General features: G+C 40.2%; 1 protein-coding gene across 1 annotated transcript in view; it reads left to right on the forward strand.

The window, feature by feature from the left end:
- SOBP (sine oculis binding protein homolog) overlaps positions 1 to 25,484 on the forward strand; it is a 166,119-nt gene that overhangs the window by 84,188 nt on the left and 56,447 nt on the right. Inside the window, exon 5 of the mRNA XM_090279726.1 lies at positions 6,828 to 6,923. Within this exon, the coding sequence (XP_090135852.1) occupies positions 6,828 to 6,923 (96 nt within the window). The remainder of the gene's footprint in view (positions 1 to 6,827; positions 6,924 to 25,484) is intronic.

Below are 25,484 nucleotides of genomic sequence, written 5' to 3' on the forward strand. Positions count from 1 at the left end.
ATGTTGCATATTTGTTACCGTTATTCTTTGAAGATGCCAAATTGGATATTAAAATTTTATTTTTTATATATATATATATATATATATATATATATATATATATATATATATAGGTTTTCAGGGAGTGAAAAAGAGTAGCTGCAGTTAATCGGGCCATCTCATCCATCAGAGACATGTGAGTTGTCAGAGGAGCGGAAGAGGTATAGAGAGCCCCTCCCCCTGCTAGTTGAGGAGGATGGAGAAAGAACATCACTAGGGAAACAGCTTCCCCTTGGCCCACGTGCAAAGTGGACATCTTGATACATTTTGTTTAAAGAACAGAGTAAAACAGCAGCACTGCAGGAATCCCATGGTCAATCTTCTGTGACGGGCTAATGAAAGGGTGAGTACGGGATCCTGGTGCAAAGATGAGTAGTAATGTGAATGGAGCAGGTGCCTGGGTCCACACATTCGTGTTTCTGGGTGCCTGGGGCACCTCCAGATCAGGGAGCCCGATGCCAGGTGGGAGTCCTCTGTCCAGGAGAAAGATCTCCACCCAAACTGCATGCACGTACAGTCCTGTCCACAAGCTGTGTGACTTCATGAGATCTGTTCCGTGACTTGATTATTTGCATAGATACAACTCATATTGAAGAGGTAGTTATTGTAGAAAGTAGTCAGTGCAGAGTGGAGGAAAACAAAACACTTCTGGGAACCCCCCTCCCCCATTCCCGGCTTAAGGAAGAGCAAAGGGTTAAAGAATCCATTAATATATATTTACAGAATTGTTTGTAATCTGCTAAGCCTGGAGGCTTTATCCCTAAGGCATGGTCTCTGCCCTCAAGCTGTATCCAGTCTGATAGGGAAGATAAGACATGAGTCATAACCAAGATGAGTTATGCCAAGGAGACCCAGACGGGTTTGGGCACTATAAGTAAGTGAAATACAGGGAGCAAGAAGCCAGGTAGGTTAATCTAGGAATGGACTTTCAGAGATGAGACAATAACCAGAAGTTAGACTAACCTTTGTCAGGCAAATGTAAGTTTAGGTGGAAGGCAGAGAAGAGAAAAATATTTGGGACAAAAGAACTATTGGCCAATTATTGAATTGAGTACAAAATCTGCAGTGAGGCTAAGACCCTTGTGTCTAACTAAGTGGGAAGGACAGGTGTTGGGCAGAAGTGCATGAGCAGTCAGTGAAGGTCCAGGTGTGAGGCAGGTGTGATCAGAGAGCTCTGGCAGAGTCCTGCTAAGACTGATATGGAGAGGACTCCTGTGGTTCAGAAGCAGAACACTTACCATTGGAGACTAGAGTGCAAGACAGAAGGCCAGTTGCTAGGGTTAAGATAGGAACTCATTCATTCATTCATTCATTCATTCACCATTTATGGAGTCCTTATACTATGCCAGGAACTAGAGGAGGCTCTAAAGATTTGCAGCTGAACAGAACAGTTTCTGCACTCAGACAGCTCACAGGTTGATGGGAAAGGCAAACCTAGAAATGTGATGAATGGAATGGATATAGACAAAGACAATGGGATGCAGAGCCCAGGTTAGGAACAGGAGGAAGAGGTCTTGAATGGCTTCCTAAAGGAGCTGCAGTCTGAATTAAGACTTAGTGGATGCATAAGAATCTTCGAGAAGCTGGGAAGAGGGGTGGGATGTGGTTTTACCCTGAAAAATTGAGGTAAAGGACAGAAACTGAGTTGAAGTGAACTGGGACCTTAGTCATGAGGAGTTGGGCAGTAAATCAAGTGAACACAGGAGCTACTCTGTAGAATATGTGATTCTAGCCCAGGGACCTTCAATGAGGGGCAAAGAAAGTGGGTGGACCTCATATCAAGTTCACGACACACTGAAAGTCTGCACACAACAGCTGCCGTTTCTTCCTCTCTGAGCTTTCTCCAGAGAATGTGCGTAGGCATTTGACAAAGGAAAGATAGACCAGAAATGGGAAGGGATAAAATGAAATGCTAAGAGTTTTCTCCTTTTATTTTTAAATTTGAAAAATAAATCCTATTATTTCTGGATCAAAAAATTATTTATAAAATATAATTTTTTCCCTACAGCTAGTCATCTCCAAACTTATTCCCACCATGTTGAGATGCACTATTTTGGATGTTCCCAAGTCTGGTAACGACACCACATGTGTGAGCTGACATGTGCCACATCTGCCACAGCCTTGGAAAGCTAAGTCTTGAAGCTCTGCAGAGCTCTCCTCAGCTCTGGTTCCTGGCAGAACCTCTTCTTGTTGCCAAAAGAAATTCTGGAATCACAGTGACACAGAGATGTCAACTCCTGTTCATTGCAGGGAGGTGTTAACTCTGAAACATAATTACCTTTATACTTAAATGGCAGCAGTGTTAACCTTTTTCACTGAGACAGAAACATCTCACTTTTCTGGGGTAGGTCAGTGGAGCTTTTTAAAGAAGGTTCCACATTTTCTAAAGGAGTCTTCCAGAGAAGGATGTTGATCTTGCTTAACTATGCATGTGGCACCAAGGCTTTGGTCCAAGAAAGAAGTGAATTCTTTAGAAGTGAACTGAAATTTACTGTATGTAAAAATAAAAAAAAGGGTGGTGGTGGTGATGAATTAGTAATGATTCACAGGAAAAGAGAGGTAAATACAAAGTTTGTTTAAGCCAGAGATTTTTTAAGTCAAGAAGCAATTAGTCTAAGTTTTCTCACATAATGTACTATTTATTTAAATGCTAGACACGGCATGAGAATGGATGCATGACTAGCAGCAAGATGGGGAAATTCCCTTGAAGTTTAACTGCAGGATTTTAATTTTTATTTCTATTTTACAGCAGAAGTAAAGGTGTCTTAGAATAATAGATCAAAAATGCACCTTTGTTCTGAATCACATTTGTAGTCAAATGCAAAACAATAGTTTCCCATTTGCTTTTTCCCATGGTTGGCATAAATGTCTCACATATTAGTCAGAATAAGGCTGCTGAGAATAAGACACATGGAGAGAGTTAGTTCATTATGATGTGTCTTGACATTCCTTCTGTCAGAACTGGTCATTCCAGAACAAAGTCAGACATCAACACAGGTCTCCTGGCCCCCGTGGATACCAAGAGCTGGCAGTGGGGTGGTCTGTCCGACACAGGCAATTAGAGAAGGCATCGTCTGTAGAGAGTTTAAGAACAATAATAAAACCAGCTGAAAGTTGGTCTGCTTTATATTATTACCATGACCGGTGATTCTGAACATCTTCAGGGTTCATATATCCCTCCCTGCAGGGATCATCAGCTCCTTTTGTCCTCCCGCCACCTTGATATGCTTTTGCCTGTTACCCAAAATGGGGCAGCTGTGGAATAAGGCACTGGCTTCAATTTATAGGCGGTTATAAAATGTTCTCAAATGAATCGACATGTTGGGTAAGGAAGTGCCTGTGGATTTTGTCTAACATGGTGACAAAGTTGGTGTGGGATAATAATGGATGGAGCCCATGCCTGCAGAGCACGTACTGTGCACTGGGCAGTGGCTGGGACCCAGACACCGCCCTGCCCTCAGGAAGCCCCTAGTCTAGCAGAGGAGGCAAACATCATGCCAATCAGTGGAAGAGTGCACCATTGTCTGGTCTAAGAGAGGGCAGAGTGGAGACATTTGACTTGGTTAGAGGGGTTTAGGAAGGCCTTTTAGGAAGTGTCTAGTAGTTCTTCTAAGATTATTTATTACATCAGAAACTAAAAAGAAATAAAGAGAACTTTTTTCCCCCACAGGTAGCTAGCCAAGTAATCTCTTGAATTTTTAGTGAGACCCCGCCCCCCTCAGGGGCCACATCCTTTATCCTCCTAGGGTTGCAGCTCACTCAGTGGGATGTAGTTAGAGAATGTCCTGCCAGCTCTGCCAAGAGCCTTCTCTTGATACCAGTAGGCACTCTTCTTAGATCAGTGGTTCTAGTCCGGCCTGAACATTACAATCACCTGAGAGCTTAAAAATCAAAAACAAAAACAAAAACAAAAAACCCATGTCCAGGCCTCACCCTGGACCAGTTAAATCAGGATCTTGGAAAGGTGAGGGAAGAAGGGGGTTCAGGTACCAATATGTTAGAAAAAAATCATCCCAGATGATTCTGATATGCAGCCAGAATAGAGAACTACTGCCTTAGATGAATGCAATTCTTTTAATTTAGTCCAGTAAGAATAATTGAAAATTTTACCTTAAAAAACTTCAGAATGCAAAGGGAATCACTTTGGTGATGGGTGTGTGAGTGTGTGTGTGCACACCCATGTGAGAGTGATCGCGCTGGGTCTCCTTGCGCATCGTGTGCTTTCCGTCCCAGGCAGGTGGTGGAAACTCAGGAAATGGTTGGAGGGTGGAGTTTCTTTGCCTCTGGAATCAGGCTGATTGTTGAAGGCGGAGGCAGACCATTCCCAGGGCCATGGAGGTTGCTGCAGGGGCAAATAGATGCCTCAAGAAAGAATCAAGTTTCTGATTTTCTCTCTCCACTTTCATTCACCCCAGTTCCCCTTTCCTTTTTCTTACACTGCTGCTTTATTTAGCTGCATAAGTTACCAGGCTTTATATGAAATCTATAGCCTCTTTGAGGAGGCACATTCAAACCTTAGATTTGTTTTATCCTTTAACAACATAAAAAACACTGTGAGCACCTTACATGTAAATGGAATAAATGTATTTTTTTCCACTAATGTTGAAAATATCCCCAGGCATCTGGTGTGTATGAATGTGTGTAGATAGTACATGCATAATAAACATGTTCCACCTTATGAATATTTATACACAAGATACATATATATTGAATATAGACATACATATGTAAATAGTAGCCCTTGTAAACTGTATGCAGAGTGTGTTTCCAAGCATATGTATCATAGTACATCAGGAATATAATACACCATCCACCAAGTTTAGCATATTTTGAAGTGGCAGTTTCTACAGGGTTGTTTATGGTAGGGTCTAGTTACAATCCTTGTATGGTTTTTTTTTTTTTTTTCCATCACTTAAATGTTTGTTAACTACCAACTAAAATAAGGCACTGGAAGTGGCAGAGTGAGAAAGATAAAATAGCTACTGGCCCCTGCCTTCAAAAGACCTATACTTCACAGAGTGGCTTAAGACTCAGTTGTGAAGAACCTAACATCATTCCTTCCCATTGGCATCTGACTGCTTTCCTACAGCTGCCTTTTATTTACACACGCCACCTGAAAACAGGTCCCATTTAAGGCTGGATTAACTGAAACCCTAATGGAGCTGTGGACTAGTACTGATGCAGTGAGAGGAAACATCCCTGGTTTCAGTGCCGGGACAGCCTTTTGACACGAACAACGCTTGCACTTTTCCTCTGTTGCATATGGTCCAGTCTTACAACTGTGTGTTTATTTTACTCTGATTTGGTGGTGGTAGGGGGTCCAATAAAAAGGCACCAAGTCCCAGAGATATTGATAAATATCAAAAATGAAACCAAAGCAAAGCAATCTCTTCCCCCTCCCACAAACTTCCTGAAACCCAAATATTACTGCCTGTGACATTCCACTTCCAAATTGAATCCAGTTCCCACCCTACAGTAAGTAGCAGAAGCCTTTATTAAAAACAAGCTGTACATTCTCGAATGTACTGAATATGGATCCCTTTCTAAAATGACAATCCCGTGTCTAGCCCAGGAGCTCTGAGTGATACTTGTCAGCGGGCAGATTTCACTCCATTAGAGGAGAAACAATACATCAGCGCTGTCATCGCTGTGCTCATTGTTTTCTCCGCCTCGATCCATACATCACAACAGGTAGTTCTCAGCTGTTCCCTTGGTGCCAGACATACATTTTATCTAAAGAGACAGCAGACAGAACTACCTGCTGCTTCCTGTGCGGCTCTCCCTGTGTTTCTCTCCTTTTTCCTACTTCACTTGGGCTTTTTAAAATCAGCTGGCAGGGAGCCAGGAGCTCATCATTTTAATGCAGTGCAAAATGGAATATGCATAATTATATGCAAGCCATATGTGAGGGAGACAGCTCAGCTGTGAATTTCAGGAGGCCCAGGAAGAGAGAGCAGTTAGGGCGAAGACGGGATCGAGCAGAGCGGAGTGCAAGGGTCGCCCAAATGAATGATTTAATGAGTGTGCTGCAGACACGCCTCCTTTCGCCTACCTCTCCCTTCTCTCCAACTCCAAACCAGAAACCGAAGGAGATTAGAAAGAGAAGACTCTTTGCAAGCGGTATTGCTGTTGGGTTCTGTTAATGTCTCCATTTAAACTTCAGCTTTCTTAATTAACAGTGTAGATCAAAATAACCAGTAAGTTTTAATGCAGCTTCTTAATTAAATCTATATATTTTTTTACTGCATTTGATTGAAGAATCATTGTTCTTACTAGATCATTGCTCCTTTCAGATTTTTATTTAAAAATCGAGGGGAATCAGTTTATCTTTAATAGTATTACAATGCAAAATATAACTATGCAAATTGCTTTTCTTATGGCCTTGCTATTAGAATTTTTTTAAAGTGCATTATCTAGAAATTGCTTAAGCATGCCAAAAAGTTTAAACACGTATGTATGTCGTATAATCCTAAATGTACAGCCAAAGTCACTGGAAAACTAAAGTGGTGGTAATTTCCAACAAAGTTATTTTATTTTGTTTCGCTTAATATTTGAAATGTTAAAAATTACACCACAATAAATTTGCATGTTCAAACTAAACTACATAAAGAAAAATAAATCCCAAATTTTGATATCTAAAAGGCGTACTGCGTATTTAAACAAACTTCTTAATAATGTTGTTATTTCTGGATTCCCGTTTGTTTAATGATCTGAGCTGTTATGCTTTTAGCTTTTTTTTTCTTCCATTATTTGTAAGTCCCTAAATAGGCCATTATATTTCCCTTCAGGCTAGAGATGAAGATGGACATGCTGAAAATTTTCCCCAGCAGCACTATGCTAAGGAAACTCCAAGGCTTGCCTTCAAGAATAACTGCGAACTACTTGTAAGAATAATATACTTACAACAAGTCTAGAATGTTACTTTAGCACAGTGAAAACAGTTTTTTGAAAGGGTTTGTTCATTATTACATAATTTATGAGCTATTATAGTTTTATCTGTATAGAGTTCTAAATGCTAAGTCTGATATCACTGAATATTAATTATAAGATCTCAAATTGTTTGCAAATCTTTTATATCTGCTTATAGAGCTTGGATGCCCTGTCTTTATTAGCTTGTTTTGTATAGTAGTTTATAAGCAGCCATTTGGAGAATGGCTAGTAAAGTTAAAAATATAGAGAAATACAGTTGATACGTGTAGCTTGGAAAAAAAAAAACCCCACCCCACCCCTCCTCCTACTTTCTAATTGTACACTATTTTAGGAGACAACATGGTAATATTTTGTTCTGCTAGGAAAGATAGCAGAGTTGACACGCAGTACTCCCTTTAGAATTCAAGTGTTCCTACACTGTCTTGCCAAACTCAATCAGGCAGTTTCGTCTCTCCTAAGTAGAAGTCAAAGCAGTGACAGGATGCGGAGATGTTTACAAGTCGTAAGAGAGGGTATCAGCTGTGACAGGGACTGTGTTCCAACGCAGGGTTAATTTGCTGTTCATTTTAGCATTTACAGCGAGACAAGATGAAAAGCAAGCAGGAATACCTATTATATTTCTATTAAATGAATCTGTTGGGACCTAATGTTCTTGATTAGCTTTTGAAAATGAGTGCTCTGCGATGCATTTTCTGTTTACCTAAAGTAAACAGAGAATGAATTGTCATTTATTTAGAGATTCAAACACTGCTTTGGAAAATGAAGGTTTATGAGGGATCTAGCCATGTTGTCTCTAAATGTTCTTTTCTTTTCAGTTGCATTAAAGCAAAACATTTGCTCCAACTAAGTGAAAACACTGAAAGAGAATGGGGATGCTCAGTTGTTAAATTTTGAAGTAGTCCCATTTCTGTTTAGTTTTTGGCCCAACACAGTGTGGCTCTGCCAGGTCTCAGCATTAGGAAATCCCACATATAACAGTGTTTGGACTTAGCTCTGATACCAAGTATTCCTTAGAAACAAAGTGTCCAAAGAGCAGGAGAAGAGAGAAAAAATAGAGTTTTTACCCATTCTAGCCGCAGCAGTTAGATGTTGACAGCGAGAACCTCCTTTCCCAGCTCCACAGCCTGCACGGTTACAATAGCACCACTTATTCTGTGTATGTAGTCCCTGACCAACCAATCCACAGGCACATTTGCTGCTTGGAAATGCAGGTTTTCCCCCTGAAAATTTAACTCATCCTGTATTTTATCTTAGGGCTTTTGAGCTTCCAGATCTGTTAGCATTACCTATTTGGGAGAAACCCTTTTCATTCGGTTCTGTTTTAAGGTTTCACCCCATCACCATGGTCATCTAGCAGAAGACCATAGGGGCCATTTAGGCTCTCTTTTGGTATCTGAATACTTAGGGGAATCACCTACTACTTTTTGGAGAAATTGTCAAAAGTGATAGACCATATTTGATTTTCTTTTTTTTCCTATTTACTAGAAAAATGAATGTGCTTGAGTCTTGGTTGTGGTCATTTTATACTGGAGGAAGTAAACCATATATGTGAATGTCTTCTCCAGCTATCTTTAGAGAAAACATATTTAGTCCTTGCTGTGCTTAAACACCAAATTGTGTTGGCAATAGTTTGGAAAGATTGGTACAATCTTAGCTCTTCAAAGCTACTGTTAGAAATGTTTTATTTTGGTCAGCATACGATAAAAGAAAAAGGAGCATAAAGATAAAATATATATATATGTAAGCTTATTTGTCCAAGGAGAAACTTAATTTTTTTCAGCTGCAAGAAAAGCAATGGTGTTTGGCTGGTTATGCAGCCCCGAGAAGTTATGCTTCGATGTGAAAGAGACCTGTTCATTATTAAGGAAGTAATAGGAAGTCCTTGGAATTTTCTTAGTGCAGCCGAGAGCAAATGTTTTAAGTATCCATGAGAGAAGATTACACCCTCTCTACAGAGTGCTTTCTTAGCTTAAGGGTGATTCTGCCATCTTGCATGGTTCCCTGCAGCGAGAGCAACGGGAGAGTCCTGAGTGGGTGCCAGTGGCTCTCAGAAGAAAGCATGGAAGGTACATGTCACTGTCTAGGCTCCCAGGTGATCAGGCATTCAGGGCTGGAAGGTGCTGACAGAAAGTGCCCTGGCCAGGTAGCCTCTGGCTTTATTATTGGCTGTTGATTGTCTCTGTCCTCCATCCACACCCCCAGCCTCTGCTTCTCGGAAGAGGGAGGAATATTAACGAACCTAAACAAAAGCCAAGTAAAATCAATGCCTGGAATACACAAGAATTTGTCATCAGAAGGCACTGACAAAGCATTGGCTGATAGAAAAATCTGCTATGCAACTGCAGATTTCCTGTAGGGTATTGATTTTTCCAATTAAATCCCAAACTGTGATATGTGCCTTCACAATTAATGTACAATACAGATGACTTCGGTTCGGTGGCCAAGAGTCTATGGTTGTGCAGCAGCTTTCTTATGCTTTTTATTAATTTTGAAAATGCAAGGCTGTCAAAATGAATGACATTAGGTAGAACTTGATTACTATATATGATGAATGATATATCACAATTCAGTGTGGCCCCATTTGCTTCTTCATAGATAGGTGTTTATGCACACATATGCACGTGCACATACACACCAGGCTATTTTGCTGACACATCTGTGTTTATGACCAAGGCAAATAGCTTTCAATAAAAGAGACTGTGGGAAATTCACCTCACATTAACACCACACCAACATGACTTATGGGAGCTGAGAAGAGGGAATATTTAGAGCCAGGCATGGTAACTAGCCTTTGCCCCAAATTTGAACTCCATTGTTGGTCCATTATTGCGTCATTTTTTGGGACTACTAGGTCTCCTCATTTCCTCTATTAAAATGCTGATATAGATAGTGGGAGTTGGATTAAGAACTAGGCAGGATGACCTTACTTAATCATATTATGAGCTCAAACTTTCTCATCAGCCAGTACTTTCTCAGTTCTTGAAAGCCAGCTGGAAGTAAGACATTGCAGAATATAGCATAAGCAGAGTCCTTGAAGGGATACCTGTAGCTAGAAGAGGAAGAATGTTGACAGGGTTTTGGGAAGGAACTGAAGACAACTGAACCTATTCCCCACGTGTTCTTAGGGCCAGTCTGGAGAACATCACTGCATTCAGGAAGGTCAAAATACAGTCAAAGAAGAGCATCAACGATGTTGTGTAATTTGGTTGGAAAAAAGCAGGTTTAGGAGTTCTGAAAGGGGAAATAAGAGGAAGGCAACTCAGGGTGGGGGAAGAAAATCAGCCTGTCTTCCTCAGTTCCAGATTTCCAAGTCATTATCTAGGCCAAATCCAACTCCATTTGGCTTTTCCTAAGGCTGTTAGGGATGGGGGTCTGGCAGAGGGAGGGGGAGAAAGCCCACAGCTGGGAGGCGAAATAAAAATAGCATTGGGGAAGAGTTCTCTCTGGTCATTTAGAGTGCCAGCATGGGGAGAAGATGCAAACTATTTTAGTTTTGTGGCCTTCTGAACAGAGATAATGGGGAGGAGAGATGCTTTAGCAGCTCTGTGGGCTGATTTGCCCATCTCCTGTTCTTGCGCAGTCAGATAGATAGATGAAAAGAACTGGACATAGACCTTCACCAGAACTGCTGACAGAGAACTGCTCTGTAGTATTGTAATACAGTGTTCAGGTAGCAAGACGTTATTGAGCACCTGCTATGTATAAGGCACTACGTCAGACAGTGCTTTTGGGGGACACAAAATAGAAAAAGACACAGTCTCTCCCCTGAAGGAGCTTACAATTCAGTAGAAAGACAATATGATAGTCATCAGGAATGTGGACCTTCAGGCCTTTCTGAAAGTTAGAATTTTGCCCCAGCTAGACTTGAATTTACACCACGTCACTCTGGTGATATAACTTAAGGATCATGGGCATAAAGTCTTAAAATTTATGGTGTCACAACTGGCATCACACCACATTGGATCTCTGTTTCACCCCCTTGGACCTCTCTGAGCTTCAGACCTTCATCTGTTAAATGTAATAATAAACAGTAATAACCTCATAGGATATTGTAAGGATTGAAAGTGATGACATATTGAAAGTGCCTGGTACCTGGTAACATTCTGTACATATTAGCTGCTAATTACTATGATTCCTCTTATTCTCATGATTGTTATCATTACACAGTGAGCTGTGCCCCAAGAGAGCACCAGCAAAGCTCTGGAGTACAAAGGAGGAAGAGATTTCTTCCATATGCGGTAATTAGAGACTTAACAAAGGGGGATACCTTTGATGTAGGCCTTCCATGGGTTGGATTTTGATAGTTGGAGTGGGGGTGTAAGGGAAGGGGGCATTCCAGGCAGAGGGAAATAGCATGAGCAAAGGCAAGGAGGTTGGAAAGTACAGATCTGGTGACCCACACCTCAGCTGGCATCTAAGTTGGCCAGAGGGTAGAGTACCTGAAGGATAAGGGGTGAGCTGACAGGCTGGCCCATTTGCAGAGGTGTCGGTAACTGACACCATCCTATCAAGTCTGGACTTAAGTAGATATACTGCATGGAAATTCCTAGTCTTCTGTGGATTAAAAAAAATTATTATGGAAACATTTTAACATACACAAAAGTAGAAAGAGGTATAAGTGAACTCCATGTACCTGTCATTCAGCTTACACAATGACCATTTCTTAATCTTGCTTCATCTATCCCTTTCTTTACTCTCTATCCACCCAGCCCACCCCTTTTTATTCTGCTGGAGTATTGTGAAGCAAATATATTTGTTTGTTCTTTTATAAAAACTTTAGCACCCTACCTCTGTGGCTAGAAAGAATCCATTGACACTGGTTGAATTGGGAATTGGAGCTTTGGGACGATGTGTACATAAAACAAATGACTCTTGCTTTTGCACCGTGCTTTCCCCTCCCTGCTCAGCACAGCCTTTTAAGGCTTGGACAATCAGATCCAGTTAAAAAAGCTCTTAAGGTAAAAAAAAGTACCACAGTGCCAGTGGTGACTTGAATCTTCTTCACTCTCAGGCCCCTGGTTCTGTATGTATTTATTTAAAAATAAGATCAGATTTCTTTGGAACCCAGCCCAGCTCATCAGTACATGTTGGCCTTATCACAGCAATGAGGAGAAATTCTGAATTGCTGCTAGATCACGCAGACATAATGAGAACCCCCAAAAGGTGATAGAAACTGCCACGTTTCCCTTGCAACTTGATAAGCTCTTCAAAGTAGGTATAATTAACCAACGATCCTTCCCTTACAGAAAGCCAGATTCATATCCCAGCTCAACCTGAAATTATACAGTTTCTTTGATGTTACTGCTGAGCAGCACAGGCTCCAAGAATTAAAATTCCTGGTGACACACTCGGGTGCCCATCACATCAAATAAAATATCATATGACATATGCATGTATAGTACTCTGTGTACCAGTTTCCTGACAGAATAATTGTAAAAGCCCCCAAAGAAAACCCCAGGGACTGGTTGCTGTCTTAAGAGAGTTGGCTTAACCCACCATTTTTTTCCACTGCCCCCACCCCACCCCACCCCGGATCCCTTTAGTCTCTGGCTTTTCCTGAGCACCTACAGTTTTTTGAACTACGTTTTAGAAAAATAAAACTTTTTAGACAAACATGGATCAATATGAGACTGAGCAAGGGCATGTCCAATAAAGGTGGCACAGTTATGCTCTCCAGCAAGACCGTCTGGGCTTTAACACAGGCAGAAGGAGTAGATTCTGCTTGAGCCATCCTATGTCAACTGCTCATTCTTCTGCTTCCAGCTGTGCCTTCCTTCACCTTGCTCCCCAGCTGGGTCAGCTGCTTCTCTCTCTTCAGGCTCTTGGCTCCCACTGTGGCTATGGTCTTATGGTTCAAAGCCTTCCTGTCCTGTACAAAGACCCTCTGTACCACAGTAGACTATTTCCCTTCACCTCCCACCCATGCAAACCCTATTTTTCACTCGTTATTTTTAGTGTATTTGGGAGAGAAGCCATCTGGGGGAAGGCTAGACTTCCCCAGCCTCTGCCCTGGTAAAAGGACTTTCTTCAGTTAGAAATCCTTGCTCCCTGGCAAGCTCCCTTTTCTGAGGCCTGGAGATCTTTGCTTTCCTAGTTTCAGGACCATTGGCACAAAAAGGTCAAAGGCATAATGGCTTGGTTTTCATGCTGGCTTCTCACACAATACACTGCAGTGGTTCATGGTGCCAGAGAGAGGTACCGAGGACCATGTGTTTCCAAGGGAGACTCTGTGGTCTGGTGCATAAGAGTGGGTACCCAATCCCAGCTCTGCAGACATTCCAGCTTTGCAACCTGGGAAAGTTTCTTAACTGCCCAGAGCTCAGGGTCTTTAGCCATAAAATGAGGATAAATACAGTACCTACCTCCTAGGATCCTTTTGAGGAGTAAACAAGATCATGTATATGAAGCACTTAGAATGCCTGGCATGCAATGAAAGTTTAAATACACAGTAGTCTTTTTACCTACTAATAAAATAGAGCTAGAGGTGGCATTAGTTTATACAAAATCAAGACAGGTGTTGGGAGTACTTGCCTTTATTTTGTAACTAGAATCTCTTTCTAACTGGTTTGGATAGAAGCCCATATGTAATATTTTAATTTAGAACAAAGAACTTCAGAGAAACCCTTGAATATGCACCCAGTTGCCTATTTATGCTGAGGGCACTAGAGATGCTATTGGCTGCATAGTAGATGTTGCTGATCTGTGAAGTACTGCAAGGTTTAAATGGTTTTCAAAGAATACAAAAACTTCAAAAAATGGTATGGTATTGTAGTGATGATCTTGGACTCTTGAGCCTGGCTGTTCGGTTCAAATTCAGGAATCTCCACCATTCCACCCACTGCTGTGTGATCTTGGGCAAGTCACCAAATCTCTCTGGTCCATGTCCTTATCTATAAAATGAGGACAATTTTATCTTATCTGGTAGGATCGGTGTGAGGTCTAAATGAATGAATACCCATAGGTGCTTAGAATGGTATTTGGCAAACCGTTGGCACTCAGTCAACGTTGTTGTAATTATTATTATAATTATTTCTTCTAACTAAGGTTGCTTACTTCCAGGCATGTCATAGAATACCACTTGGCCAAATTTTCTAGCAATTGATTATCTGAAAGTTTTTTTTTAAGTGTATATTTAATTTATTTTTTATTGTATTATTTTCCATTACCATTTCATCCCCTTATATTCCCCTCCCCCCAGCAATCATCACACTTTTGTTCATGCCCATTACTCCTTTTTCCTTTTTGCTCAATCCCTCCACCCTCTAACCTCACCCCCTGAGCTGTCATCCTGCTCTCCATCTATGAGTCTGTCTCCACTTTTTTTGTTAGTTCAGTTTGTTCATTAGATTCCACATATGAGTGAAATCATATGGTATTTGTCTTTCTCTAACTGGCTTATTTCACTTAGCATAATGTTCTCCAGGTGCATCCATACCGTTGCAAAGGGTAAATTTCTTCTTCCTTTTTTTATGGCTGAGTAGTATTCCACTGCGTAAATGTCTTATAGTTGTTTTACCCACTCATCTACTGATGGACACTTGGGCTGCTTTCATATCTTGGCAATTGTATATAACACTTCAATGAACATAGGGGTGCTTATGTTCTTTCAAATTAGTGTTTTGGGTTCCTTTGGCTATATTCCCAGAAGTGGGATGGCTGGGTTGAAAGACAGTTTCATTTTTAATTTTTTTAGGTAACTCCATACTGCTCTCCACAGTGGCTGCACCGGTCTGCATTCCCACCAACAGTGCAGTAGGGTTCCCCTTTCTCCACATCCTCTCCAGCACTTGTTGTTTGTTGATTTGTTGATGATAACCATTCTGACAGGTGTGAGGTGATCTCTCATTGTGGTTTTCATTTGCATTTCTCTGATAATTAGTGGCATTGAGCATCTTTTCATGTGTCTATTGGCCATCTGTATGTCCTCTTTGGAGAAGTGTCTCTTTGGATGCACATTTGCATGCAAATACCACAGAATTTCCTTGTGAACAGTGAGAGGGACAAGGTACATTATACAGATAATTCTTAGAGCTAAATATATATAACTCTCAAGGAAGATTCTCTACACGATCCAAGATTTCTTCATTTTGCCCTACCATTTAATAGTAAAAGTGTTAATCTTAGAAATATGTAACTAAAAAAAAATAAATGCAAAACAAAGGGTAAAATGTAATTTCCACATGGAAATATCTACAGAGGGATGTACCTCTGATAAGCCTGCGAAGGGAAGGAGACAGAAAACCATTCTTTATGGGGTGCCCCCAATGGGCCAGCACTGTGCTGTCTTTACAGACCCTTTTTTAGAGCCTTTATTCTCCATCACTTGCTAAGTAGATATAGCATTATTTCCATTTTACAGATGGAGAAATTAAAAGTCAGAGATGTTACATCCTTTGCTCTGGGGGAGGAGAAGGGACCTAGTGAGCAGTCGAAGAGCTGAGGCTTGACCCACATCTCTGACCTGTGCTCAGGCCAAGGCACACTGCCATCTTCTCTGGTTGGGCGCCAGGTCCGATATGATCTCCTATCTCAGGGCTACAGAAGGGGTTCAGTCTTTGTTTCAGGGGTGAAGGAACTTAGAACTTAATTCAGAATCACTCTTTTAGCTTCTTCATAGTAACAACTTGTTGGTAGAATTCCGAAGTCATCAAGAACATCAATGTGAACATTAGAAAGGGGAATTTATTCAGAAAGTCATGCCAGTGTTTGAGAATTCTCAATGCATAATAAGTTATGGGAAAGGAGCCAAAATATATGTATTTTAATTTGGTAAACAATAGAAAATATACTTTTCAATGTGATATGAGCTTTTGAGTATATTATTTTTTTTGTCTGACAGCAATAGATTATGTATGGTAAGTGCTCATTCTTCTTTTGAAGACTGATTCTTTTTATGATCAGTAAGACCGTTTTAAAAAGGCCTGGACTCTTTTGATTTGGTACAGTTGTATTCCTCAGAGTGAATTGATCTATGATCTTTGAGAATTCTGGCCATCAGTTAGCATACTGGAGTCAGGTGTCAGTCACATTTTCTCTCACTGTTTTAATTGCTAGAACTGAACAATTACCTCAAATGCCAAAGAGAATTCGCCTCTGACAGCTTCATGGAAACGCTAGGTCATATATCAAGCAAACCCAGAAAATCAAATAGGATATCAATTATCAATATAAGATAGTTCAAGTAACCAGCCAGAACTAATATTAATCATATTCAGACATGTGCTTGGTTTATGGCTAGAAGAACAAGCTAATGGAAGTCTCTTGGGAGAAAAAAGGAACGGTGTATAAAAAGTATTTGGAGTTGAGATGAATGACATATGCGGGTAATAAAGAGACAAGAAATTGGAGATGGGGATGTGGGGGTGTTGGGGGACTGGTGAGAGGGAATTTTAAAAAGGAAGAAGGAAGATAGAAACCCATGATTAAGTTGCAAATGAGCGGATTCAGGCAAACATAAGTCTTTAAAATAGTGTATTTTTTCATTGCATTTGGCTTGAAGTGTCTTTAATAATCGTGGTTTTTTTGTACACTTCCTACTTTTCTGGTATGAAGTGTCGGGCTTTCTTGGATGGCCTTTTTCCTAGCTGCTCCTCCCTACTCCGTGGCCACATACAGCCAGGAGCTGAGACATCTCTTAATTCCGGATGAGGCTCCCTTTGGCTGAGAGCTGTGTGAGGCAGGAGCTTTGCCTTGTTCCTTACTGTGCCCCTGAGACCCATGCTTGCCCACACCATATTTTCATGGATTCTAAGACGTACTTTTCCTCTTGAGCATTTTAACATCTTAGAAATGGGATTGCATATGACCATTGGTTGCATATTACAAATGTTAAAAACTTAAATTGGCTGTTTTTCCCTAGTGGTATAACATAATGGATCTTAACAATCAATGGTGATAAAGATTTAATGAACTATGGATGTAGGTGCTCAATTATAATTTACTGAATGAATGTAAACATATCCCCCTAGTTCTAGTTCAGGTAAAAATGAAATGCATAAAGTTAATTCTGCACTGGCCATGGACAAAGTGGAGTGGAGGGTTGGTCTCTGGTTGTCTTGGCAGAGCCTTTTATTGCCATATGTGTACTTACCCTACAGTGGAGCTGATAGGTGGCTTTGCTCATTCTTTCAAAGTGAAATGTTAAACCAGGTAAGACATACCCCAGGTAAGTCAGTTTTAAAATACGTAATAAGCAGTACTGTCTTCATATCAGGAAATTTGCTTAATGTTCTACTTTGGATTGCCCATCAATGAGTATTTCTCTTGAAAATTCATGGATACATTGGTAGAGAAACGATTTCTTCCTCTCAAAAGAACAGACTGTATATTTAATTAGGATAAAATATGTTTTTACATAAATTAGATGCCCTTGCCCATCACCCTTGCCATTACCAGCCTCTCAGGTTCCCAACCTATAGAAGAGACAGGAACACATGGGTGCATTTCCTACCCTTCAGCCTGGGTAATCTGCATTCAGAACACCAACTTGTATGGGTCAAGTCACACGCTAAGCTTAATTATGTGAAATACTCTGCTGTTTTATAGTGTTCAGCTCTCAGTATAGTTTGGTTTCCTTTGAATGGAAAAGTTTGAATCTGATTCTGATATTGCAGCAGGATCTGTTATATGCTTCTTGGTGTGAAGAGCAAGGGGGAGAAGCCACATGAATATATTTAAGTGTCAAAGCCTGAGACGGGAAGGGAGGCAGTGTTTAAATACCAGGCTAGGATAAGGTCTTTACATAAAAAGTATCCAGAATATTAAGCTACATGAAATACTTTGGGGGCCTCCATTATATAGCCATTTTAATGAGTGGTGCTTTTAACTTCTAAATTGTCCCATAAATGGGTCAGGACACTCCCAGGGAACTAAAGACCATTTTGGGCTTAGATAAATATTTATATGTTTGCCAGGTAGCTTAAATTTTGCAAATATTCAGTAGCATTGCCTATATATACACTCATCAAATTTATATATCTTATTTAGAAATGTGGCTAGGTATGTAAAGGAAAATGAAAATAAACTATTACAAAAGTGCTTATTAGCCTATGGCAGCTACATCTCAATCATTGATGCAGTATTTTCTAAAATAGTAATTTGATGTTTACATATGAATGCATAAAAATAACATGGGAAAATACAGTTGTAGTGAAATTTTTATTTTCATTTTCTCTTAGCATTGTGATTTTTAAGCAATGTTCTTACTGTCTTCAGATCAGCCAAGTTGAAAATTGAGTTGCATCAATAGAGACAGCCAGTTTTGATCATTCAAACCAAAAAAGGCCTTTTCTCGAGGGATATTTTCTCCCTGGTTTATTCACTTTGAACAATTTTTTATGTCCCTAATTTATTCTTTTGTATATACTACATGAGGAGAATGTCTATGATGATTTAAAACCTTTGTAAAAAACTGGGTATTTAGTGTCATGGACACATCTCGAAAAGTGGAATGAATGTGACTAGCTGCCTGACCCAGTGCTGGGCAACAGTCATGTTCTGCGGTGCAAACGAAGTAGAAAATGTGGGTCCTTCTCATAAGAAGTTTACAAACAAACTGCGCTTATATGAACTTACCATGTCTACTAAAGTGTCAGCTGGGGTGGTATGGTGATTAAAGAATAGAAATACATATTAGAGTAGTATATGTGCAGTAAGGAAGTAAAGGGTCATTAGTGGGGAGGAGAAGGCAGCTTGAGCCCTCAGGAATAGATCCTCAGAGGAGGTAGGACATAGGCTGGTCCTTGGAGCGTGGGTGGGGAATGGGAGGGTATCCCAGGGAAAGAGAAGACTCAGGATGGAGTGATGGTGAGGGAGGTGAGCAACTACTAATGGGGCGGGGTGGGGATGGGACAGTTGAGAGACTGACTGGACTGGCATCACTTTAAGAGTGGTGAGAATAGCATCAACTTGGTAGGTTGTGGTCAGTTGATAAAAACAGTGAGAGGCTAAGCAGTTAACTTTAAATTTGGTGTTTTGGGCTAAGGAAACACTATTATGAAAGTGGTGCTTCCACAGGTTGGGAGCAGGGAGCCTTCTAGAAGGCAGTTAAAACAGTCCAGGCATGTTGTCAGGAGGACAAAGGCTTCTCTCAGCTGGAAAGGCAAAGAAGAGACTGCAGATGATTGTCTAAAAATATTGGTCATCGAGTTCTCATGGCCATGTTAATATAAATAACTGGCAAAGATTTCATCTCAAGCCAATTTGTTTGTAAATTTAGATTTTGGACAACAGCCTTAATTGAATAGCTAGTTATGTGCAATGGGAACAACAAGATCAAAGTAAAAGCAAGCAACTGAAGTTTAAAATCGTTATGATCCAGAATGATTCAGGAATCGGTGTGATTTAAACTGTAAAAATATAAACTGGGGGGGGGGGGAACATTCTTAAATTTGAATAACTTAAAGAGTAATAGAATCTTGTTAATAAGAAGGCAATAACCCCTTTCCTCTGAAGACAGCACAGAGGAGGCCGTGTAGTGTATGTGTCCTGGAATCACATTCGTTGGTCCACTTCCTGCCTATGTGGTTACTAGCTTTGTGGTCTTGGGAAGGGTCAGTTTCTGCATCTGTAAAACAGACATAAAAGCTGTATACACCATTTAAAAGTCCTGTAAAAGCTAAAGGAGATAATACTTATACAGTGCTTGACATATAATAAACACTCAGTGAAAGGTAATAAAGGGAATAAAATTCCTTTTTGTACTCCACTTGTAAGAGAAAGAAGGAAAATCAATAAGTAAAACTCACTTGAGCATTCACAATCCTTGTCTTTTAAAAATGATTAAAAATAGCTTATGATATATAGCTTTTGATTGAGTGGACTTACCTTATTCTTTACAGCTTGCACATTACAGGACTCTAAAGGGACTGGGATTTCTCCAGTAATAACCCTAAACATTTCTAAGATCTTCATCAAAGAAAAGACATCTTATTGAATTTATTGTATTTATTAAGATAGAACATTAGATTAATATAAAAAGATTTTTTAAGTATATTTTATCGATTATGTTGTTACAATAGCCCCAGTTTCTTTTCCCTTAGCTCCCCTCTTCCCAGTATCCCCTTTCCCTCCAGCAATCCCACCCCCCCTTAGTTCATGTCCCTGGGTCATGCATATAAGTTCTTCGACTTCACCTTTTTCTATATTATTCTTGACTCCCCCCTGTCTATTTTGTACCAACCAATTATGCTTCTTAGTCCCTGCACCATTTCCTCATTTCTCCCCCTTCCTTCTCCCCACTGATAACCCTGCAAATGATCCCCACACCTATGATTCTGTTCCTGTTCTGGCTGTTTGCTTAGTTTGTCCTTGTTTTTATTTATTTTTAAGTTCAGTTGTTGATAGTTGTGAGTTTGTTGTCATTTTAACGTTCATAATTTTGATCTTCTTTTTTTAAAATAAGTCCCTTTAACATTTCATATAATAATGGCTTGGTGATGATGAACTCCTTTAGCTTTACTTTGTCTGGGAAGCACTTTATCTTCCCTTGCATTCTAAATGATAGCTTTGCTGGATAGAGTAGTCTTGGTTGTAGGTCCTTGCTTTTCATCACATTGAATGCTTCTTGCCAGTCCCTTCTTGCCTGCAAAGTTTCTTTTGAGAAATCAGCTGATAGTCTTATAGGCACCCCTTTGTAGGTAACTCTCTGCTTTTCTGTTGCTACTTTTAGGATTCTCTCTTTATCTTGAAACTTTAGCTTTTTAATTATGATGTGTCTTGGTGTGGTCCTTTTTGGATCTAGCTTGTTTGAGACTCTGTGCTTCCTGGACTTGTATGTCTATTTCATTCACCAAATTTGGGAAGTTTTTCTTCATTATTTTTTCACATAAGCTTTCAATTTCTTGCTCTTCTTCTCCTTCTGGCACCCCTATGATTCGGATGTTGGCACGTTTAAAGTTGTCCCAGAGCTTCCTAAGCCTCTCCTCACTTTTTTCAATTCTTGTTTCCTCCTCTTGTACTGGTTGACTTTTTTTCTTCCTTATATTCCAAATCATTGATTTGAACCCCCGTTTCCTTTTCTTTACCATTGGTTCTGTGTGACGTTTTCTTCGTTTCATTTAGCATAGCCTTCACTTCTTCTCTTATGCGCCTATCATACTTAAGCTTATCTGTCAAGTCTGTGAGCATATTTATCACCAGTGTTTTGAACTCTGCGTCTGTTAGGTTGGCTATATCCTCATTTGTTAGGTTGACTAGCTCCTCATTGTTTAGTTTTCCCACTGGAATCTTGATCCGTTCCCTCTTTTGAGCTATACTTCTGTGTCTCCTCATCTTGACAGGCTCCTGTGTTTGTTTGCCTCTGTGTCTTAGGTAGAGCTGTTGCACTTGTTCCGTTGTAAGGGGCTGAGCCTTAGGTATTCGTCAGTACACAGTGACCCATTTCACAAAATGTGGCACTGTGTGTGTGGGAGGGGTCTGAGAGGGAACAATGCTGCTTGCCCAGCACTTGCCCCTTTTCCAGGCACTTCTCCCAATTCCATATGGGCCTGGGACCTCTCTAGCTGTTGCCCTGGCCGTTGTTCCCAAAGTGGATGGGTCTGGGGATGTTCTAGGACTGTGGGGGCTCTTTAAACAAGTGGACTCTGCTGAGAGACCAGTTTATTCCTCCACGCCAACCCCCACTGGTTTGCACAGTCAGAAGCAATGAGGCTTTATTGTCCCTGGTGCTGGAATTGTGAGCTGTGCAGTCTGGTCTAGTGCTGGTAGTGCTCCCCAGGTGTCCCTCTTGACTTTTTAAAATGTTTGTGCTTTCTGCTGGCCTGCTGCTGCCACTGCTGTTGCCACCACCACACCGTGTCCTTTCTGCCCCAGCTCTGCCCCTCCTACCTCTGGATGAGTATTTCATCTTTATATCTTTGTTTGTTGGACTTTCATGCAGCTCGATTTTCTGGAACTTCTGCTTGTCTCTAACTTTGAGGTAGTTGTATTCCTTCTTAGTTGTGGAGGGAGACGCAGTGTGTCTGTCTAGGCCTCCATTTTGGCCGGAAGTCCTGAAATGATTATTTGAGTAAGGGAAGTCTCACACAAGAAGTGTTTGCTAGTTAACCTCCCAAATTAAATTTCTTATAACCTCATATTCCCTGATTATTACCCGACCAATGAAAATTCCACTTTTCTTTGAAACTAAACACCACCACCCACTTCTTTGGCCATCTTCTTTTGTTCATATATATGCTTAAGTTTCAGAATATATCAATTAGGCACTTTATTGATTTGATCAATCAATTTTAGTGTGATTTAGCTGTATGGAATACATTTGGGATTTGATACAGTTGTAGAAATGTAAAACAAAGAAACAAAACTCCAAAATAGTATGAGCAAAATGTCACTCAGTGAACATGATAAAGCTAGAGAGCATCTCTTTTGGATAGAACTCTATGAGTGAGTTGGGCTACCCCTACATAAATTATCAAGGTTATGTTAAAGATTAAAATGAGCTGTAGGACAATAAATGATCCATTACAGCAGAAAAAAATTACAAACAAAAAATGAAACCTAATGTCTTTGTGTACACTCTGATTTATTTTCTTTCTGAGCCTAACATGCCTATTTAGTCTAATTTAGTTTTAGCTTTAGTTATGCTGTCTAAAATTACAATGTGTGTGAAGATGGAAATTTTTTTTTCTCTGACAGGAATTTTTTCTTCACCTATGGGGAAGGGTAAGAGTTACATCTCTCTCTTTCTCTTCCTGTCTGTGTGTCTGGTCAGGCTGCAGTGGGAACACATCTCATGGGGCCCATAATGGCAGTGGTCCCTCCTGGAACCAGCAGCCCCACATTCTTGCATCCAGTAGACTGGCTCTCATGTCATCCAAGTGTGAGCCCCAGTAAACAAGGAAAGCACAATCATTTCGCTTTAGGTGGTGAAACTAATCATACAAGGTTATTTTAAAATTTGGTACAAGTTGGAAAACCAAATGTGGTTGAATCTAGTGTTTAAAAAAATGACAACCATACATGGGTTTACATTTTCAGTTTTAGATTGCAAGGATAAATGGCAGGGCTATTGAAGATGCTAATGGTTAGAGCAGAAACCTGGAAACGGGTAAAGGTTCTGGAATCAGTTCTTTCCTCTCAGCTGCCATCATCACCATCTCTTTGGCTTATCCGGTCCAAGTGTTAACATTTCTTAACCGTTGCCATAAATTAAATAGAGAACTTCGCAAGTGCTGCACGACACACTATCATGCTTTCTTTAAAGAAGACCACATCATCGATTCCTTCCATCATTCAGTCAGCAAGTTTTCACTGAGCACCTACTATGTGCAGGGCACAAGATCATCTTGGTTGGGTACAATGAACTACATATTTACAGAATGTCACCTCTCGTTTTTATAAAATCTTTGTACATTTACTTTATATTATATACATGTGTTATGTACACATAGATAAAAATCATCTTAATGAAGGCTTTGAATAGGAGCTCAAGAATACTTACTGTATGAATAAATGAACAAACCATACTGGTGTGGCTGTCACTGGCATTTTCCCACAGCCTGCTCACAGTCCAAGGTCTCCTGTGTCTAGGGAGTGTCAGGAATGTCTGGAATGCGGCAGCATTGGCAAGTTGAATTCCTCTCTATGCATTCCTGAGTTGGCCAGTTTCTTGGGCAGAATGAATATTGGCAGATGTGGAAGCCACCTATGGTCCCTGAGAACTCTGTGTGGCTCCCCCCTGAACTATGGCATAGCTCATCTTCTCCCCACCCCAACAGCCCAGTTTGTTTCCCAAATGAGAGAGTAGGGCCTGGGAAGAATTTTCTGCAAATTGTGTTCAACTGTCTATATGCATGTTTATGTTCGAATTTAGCTACCAGAGAAGTTATCAAATGTAGTACTCAAGGCATTAGATTCAAAAATATCTTTTTCATCATTTTTGAACTATTTAGATTAAGATTTATTTTTCTAATTTTATTTTTAATTACAGTTGATATTCAATATTAATTTGTATTAGTTTCAAGTATACAGCATAGTGGTTATACAATCATATACTTTACAAAGTGTTCTATTTCCAGTACCCACCTGGTACATACACAGTACAATAATATTGACTGTATTCCCTGTGCTATACTTTGCATCCTCGTGACTATTTTGTAACTACCAGTTTGTATTTCTTAATCCCTTCATCTCTTTCACCCAATCCTGTGTAGATTAAGATTTTATTTTTTTAAAGATTTTGTTTATTTTTAGAGAGAAGGAGGGAGAAAGACAGGGAGATAAACATCAATGTGTGGTCCCCAACTGGGGACCTGGCCTGTAGCCCAGGCATGTGCCCTGACTCGGAATCGAACACACAAACTGGTGACCCTTTGGTTCACAGGTCAGCGCTCAATCCACTGAGCCACACCAGCCAGGGCAAGATTTTATTTTTTTAAAATATATTTTATTTTATTTTACCTTGTATTGTATTTTTTTCCATTACCATTTATCCCCTTATACCTACCTCCCCACTGCAGTTACCACCCTGTTGTCCTTTTTGCTCAATCTTGTCACTCACTAACCCTCCACCCCCAAGAGCTGTCATCTGCTCTCTATGAGTCTATCTCTATTTTGCTTGTTAGTTCAGTTTGTTCATTAGGTTCCACATATGAGTGAAATCATATGGTATTTATCTTTTCTCTGACTGGCTTATTTCCCTTAGCATAATGTTCTTTAGGTCCATCCATGCTATCGGAAAGGGCAAAATTTTCTTTCTTATGGCCAAGTAGTATTCCATTGTGTAAATGACCCATAGTTGTTTTATCCACTCATCTACTGGTGGACACTTGGGCTGCTTTCATGTCTTGGTGATTGTAAGTAATATTGCAATGAACATAGGGGCGCTTATGGTCTTTCAAATTACTGTTTTGGGTTTCTTAGGACATAGTCCCAGAAGTGGGATTGCTAAGTCAAAAGGCACGTCCATTTTTAATTTTTTGAGATACCTCCATACTGCTCTCCACAGTGGCTGCACCAGTTTGCATTCCCACCAACAGTGCAAAAGGGTTCCCCTTTCTCTACATCCTCACCAGCACTTGTTGTTTGTTGATTTATTGATGACAGCTATTCTGACAGGTGTGAGGTGATATCTTATTGTAGTTTTAATTTGCATTTGTCTGATGATTAGTGATGGTGAGCATCTTTTCATATGCCTATTGTCCATCTATATCTCCTCTTTAGAGAAGTGTCTATTCCAGTTCTTTGTCCATTTTTTAATTGGATTGTGTAAAAAAAGAAAAGGTAAATTTTTTAATGAAATAATTACTTCGGAAACACTACTGTATTCCCAGGTTTAAGTGAGACAGTCATTCTGGCTGGTCTAGGATGGCAAGCAGAGCTTCTAGAACATCCCCCTCTCCCTCTCCATTATTCTGTCTCTCAGGTGATTTTCACACAAATTTAAATGGATGCAAGATATAGTTTTCTCTGGCACCCTCATTCTGCTGAATTGACCCCATAGAATTATTGTACTTCTTTTTGAAATAGAACTATGCAAAGTCTTGCATTTTATTACAGAATTTAATATCAATAATTAC

This window comes from Furipterus horrens, unplaced genomic scaffold, assembly GCF_987537825.1.
Source record: "Furipterus horrens unplaced genomic scaffold, mFurHor1.1.pri manual_scaffold_6, whole genome shotgun sequence".
Classification (NCBI taxonomy): Eukaryota; Metazoa; Chordata; class Mammalia; order Chiroptera; family Furipteridae; genus Furipterus; species Furipterus horrens.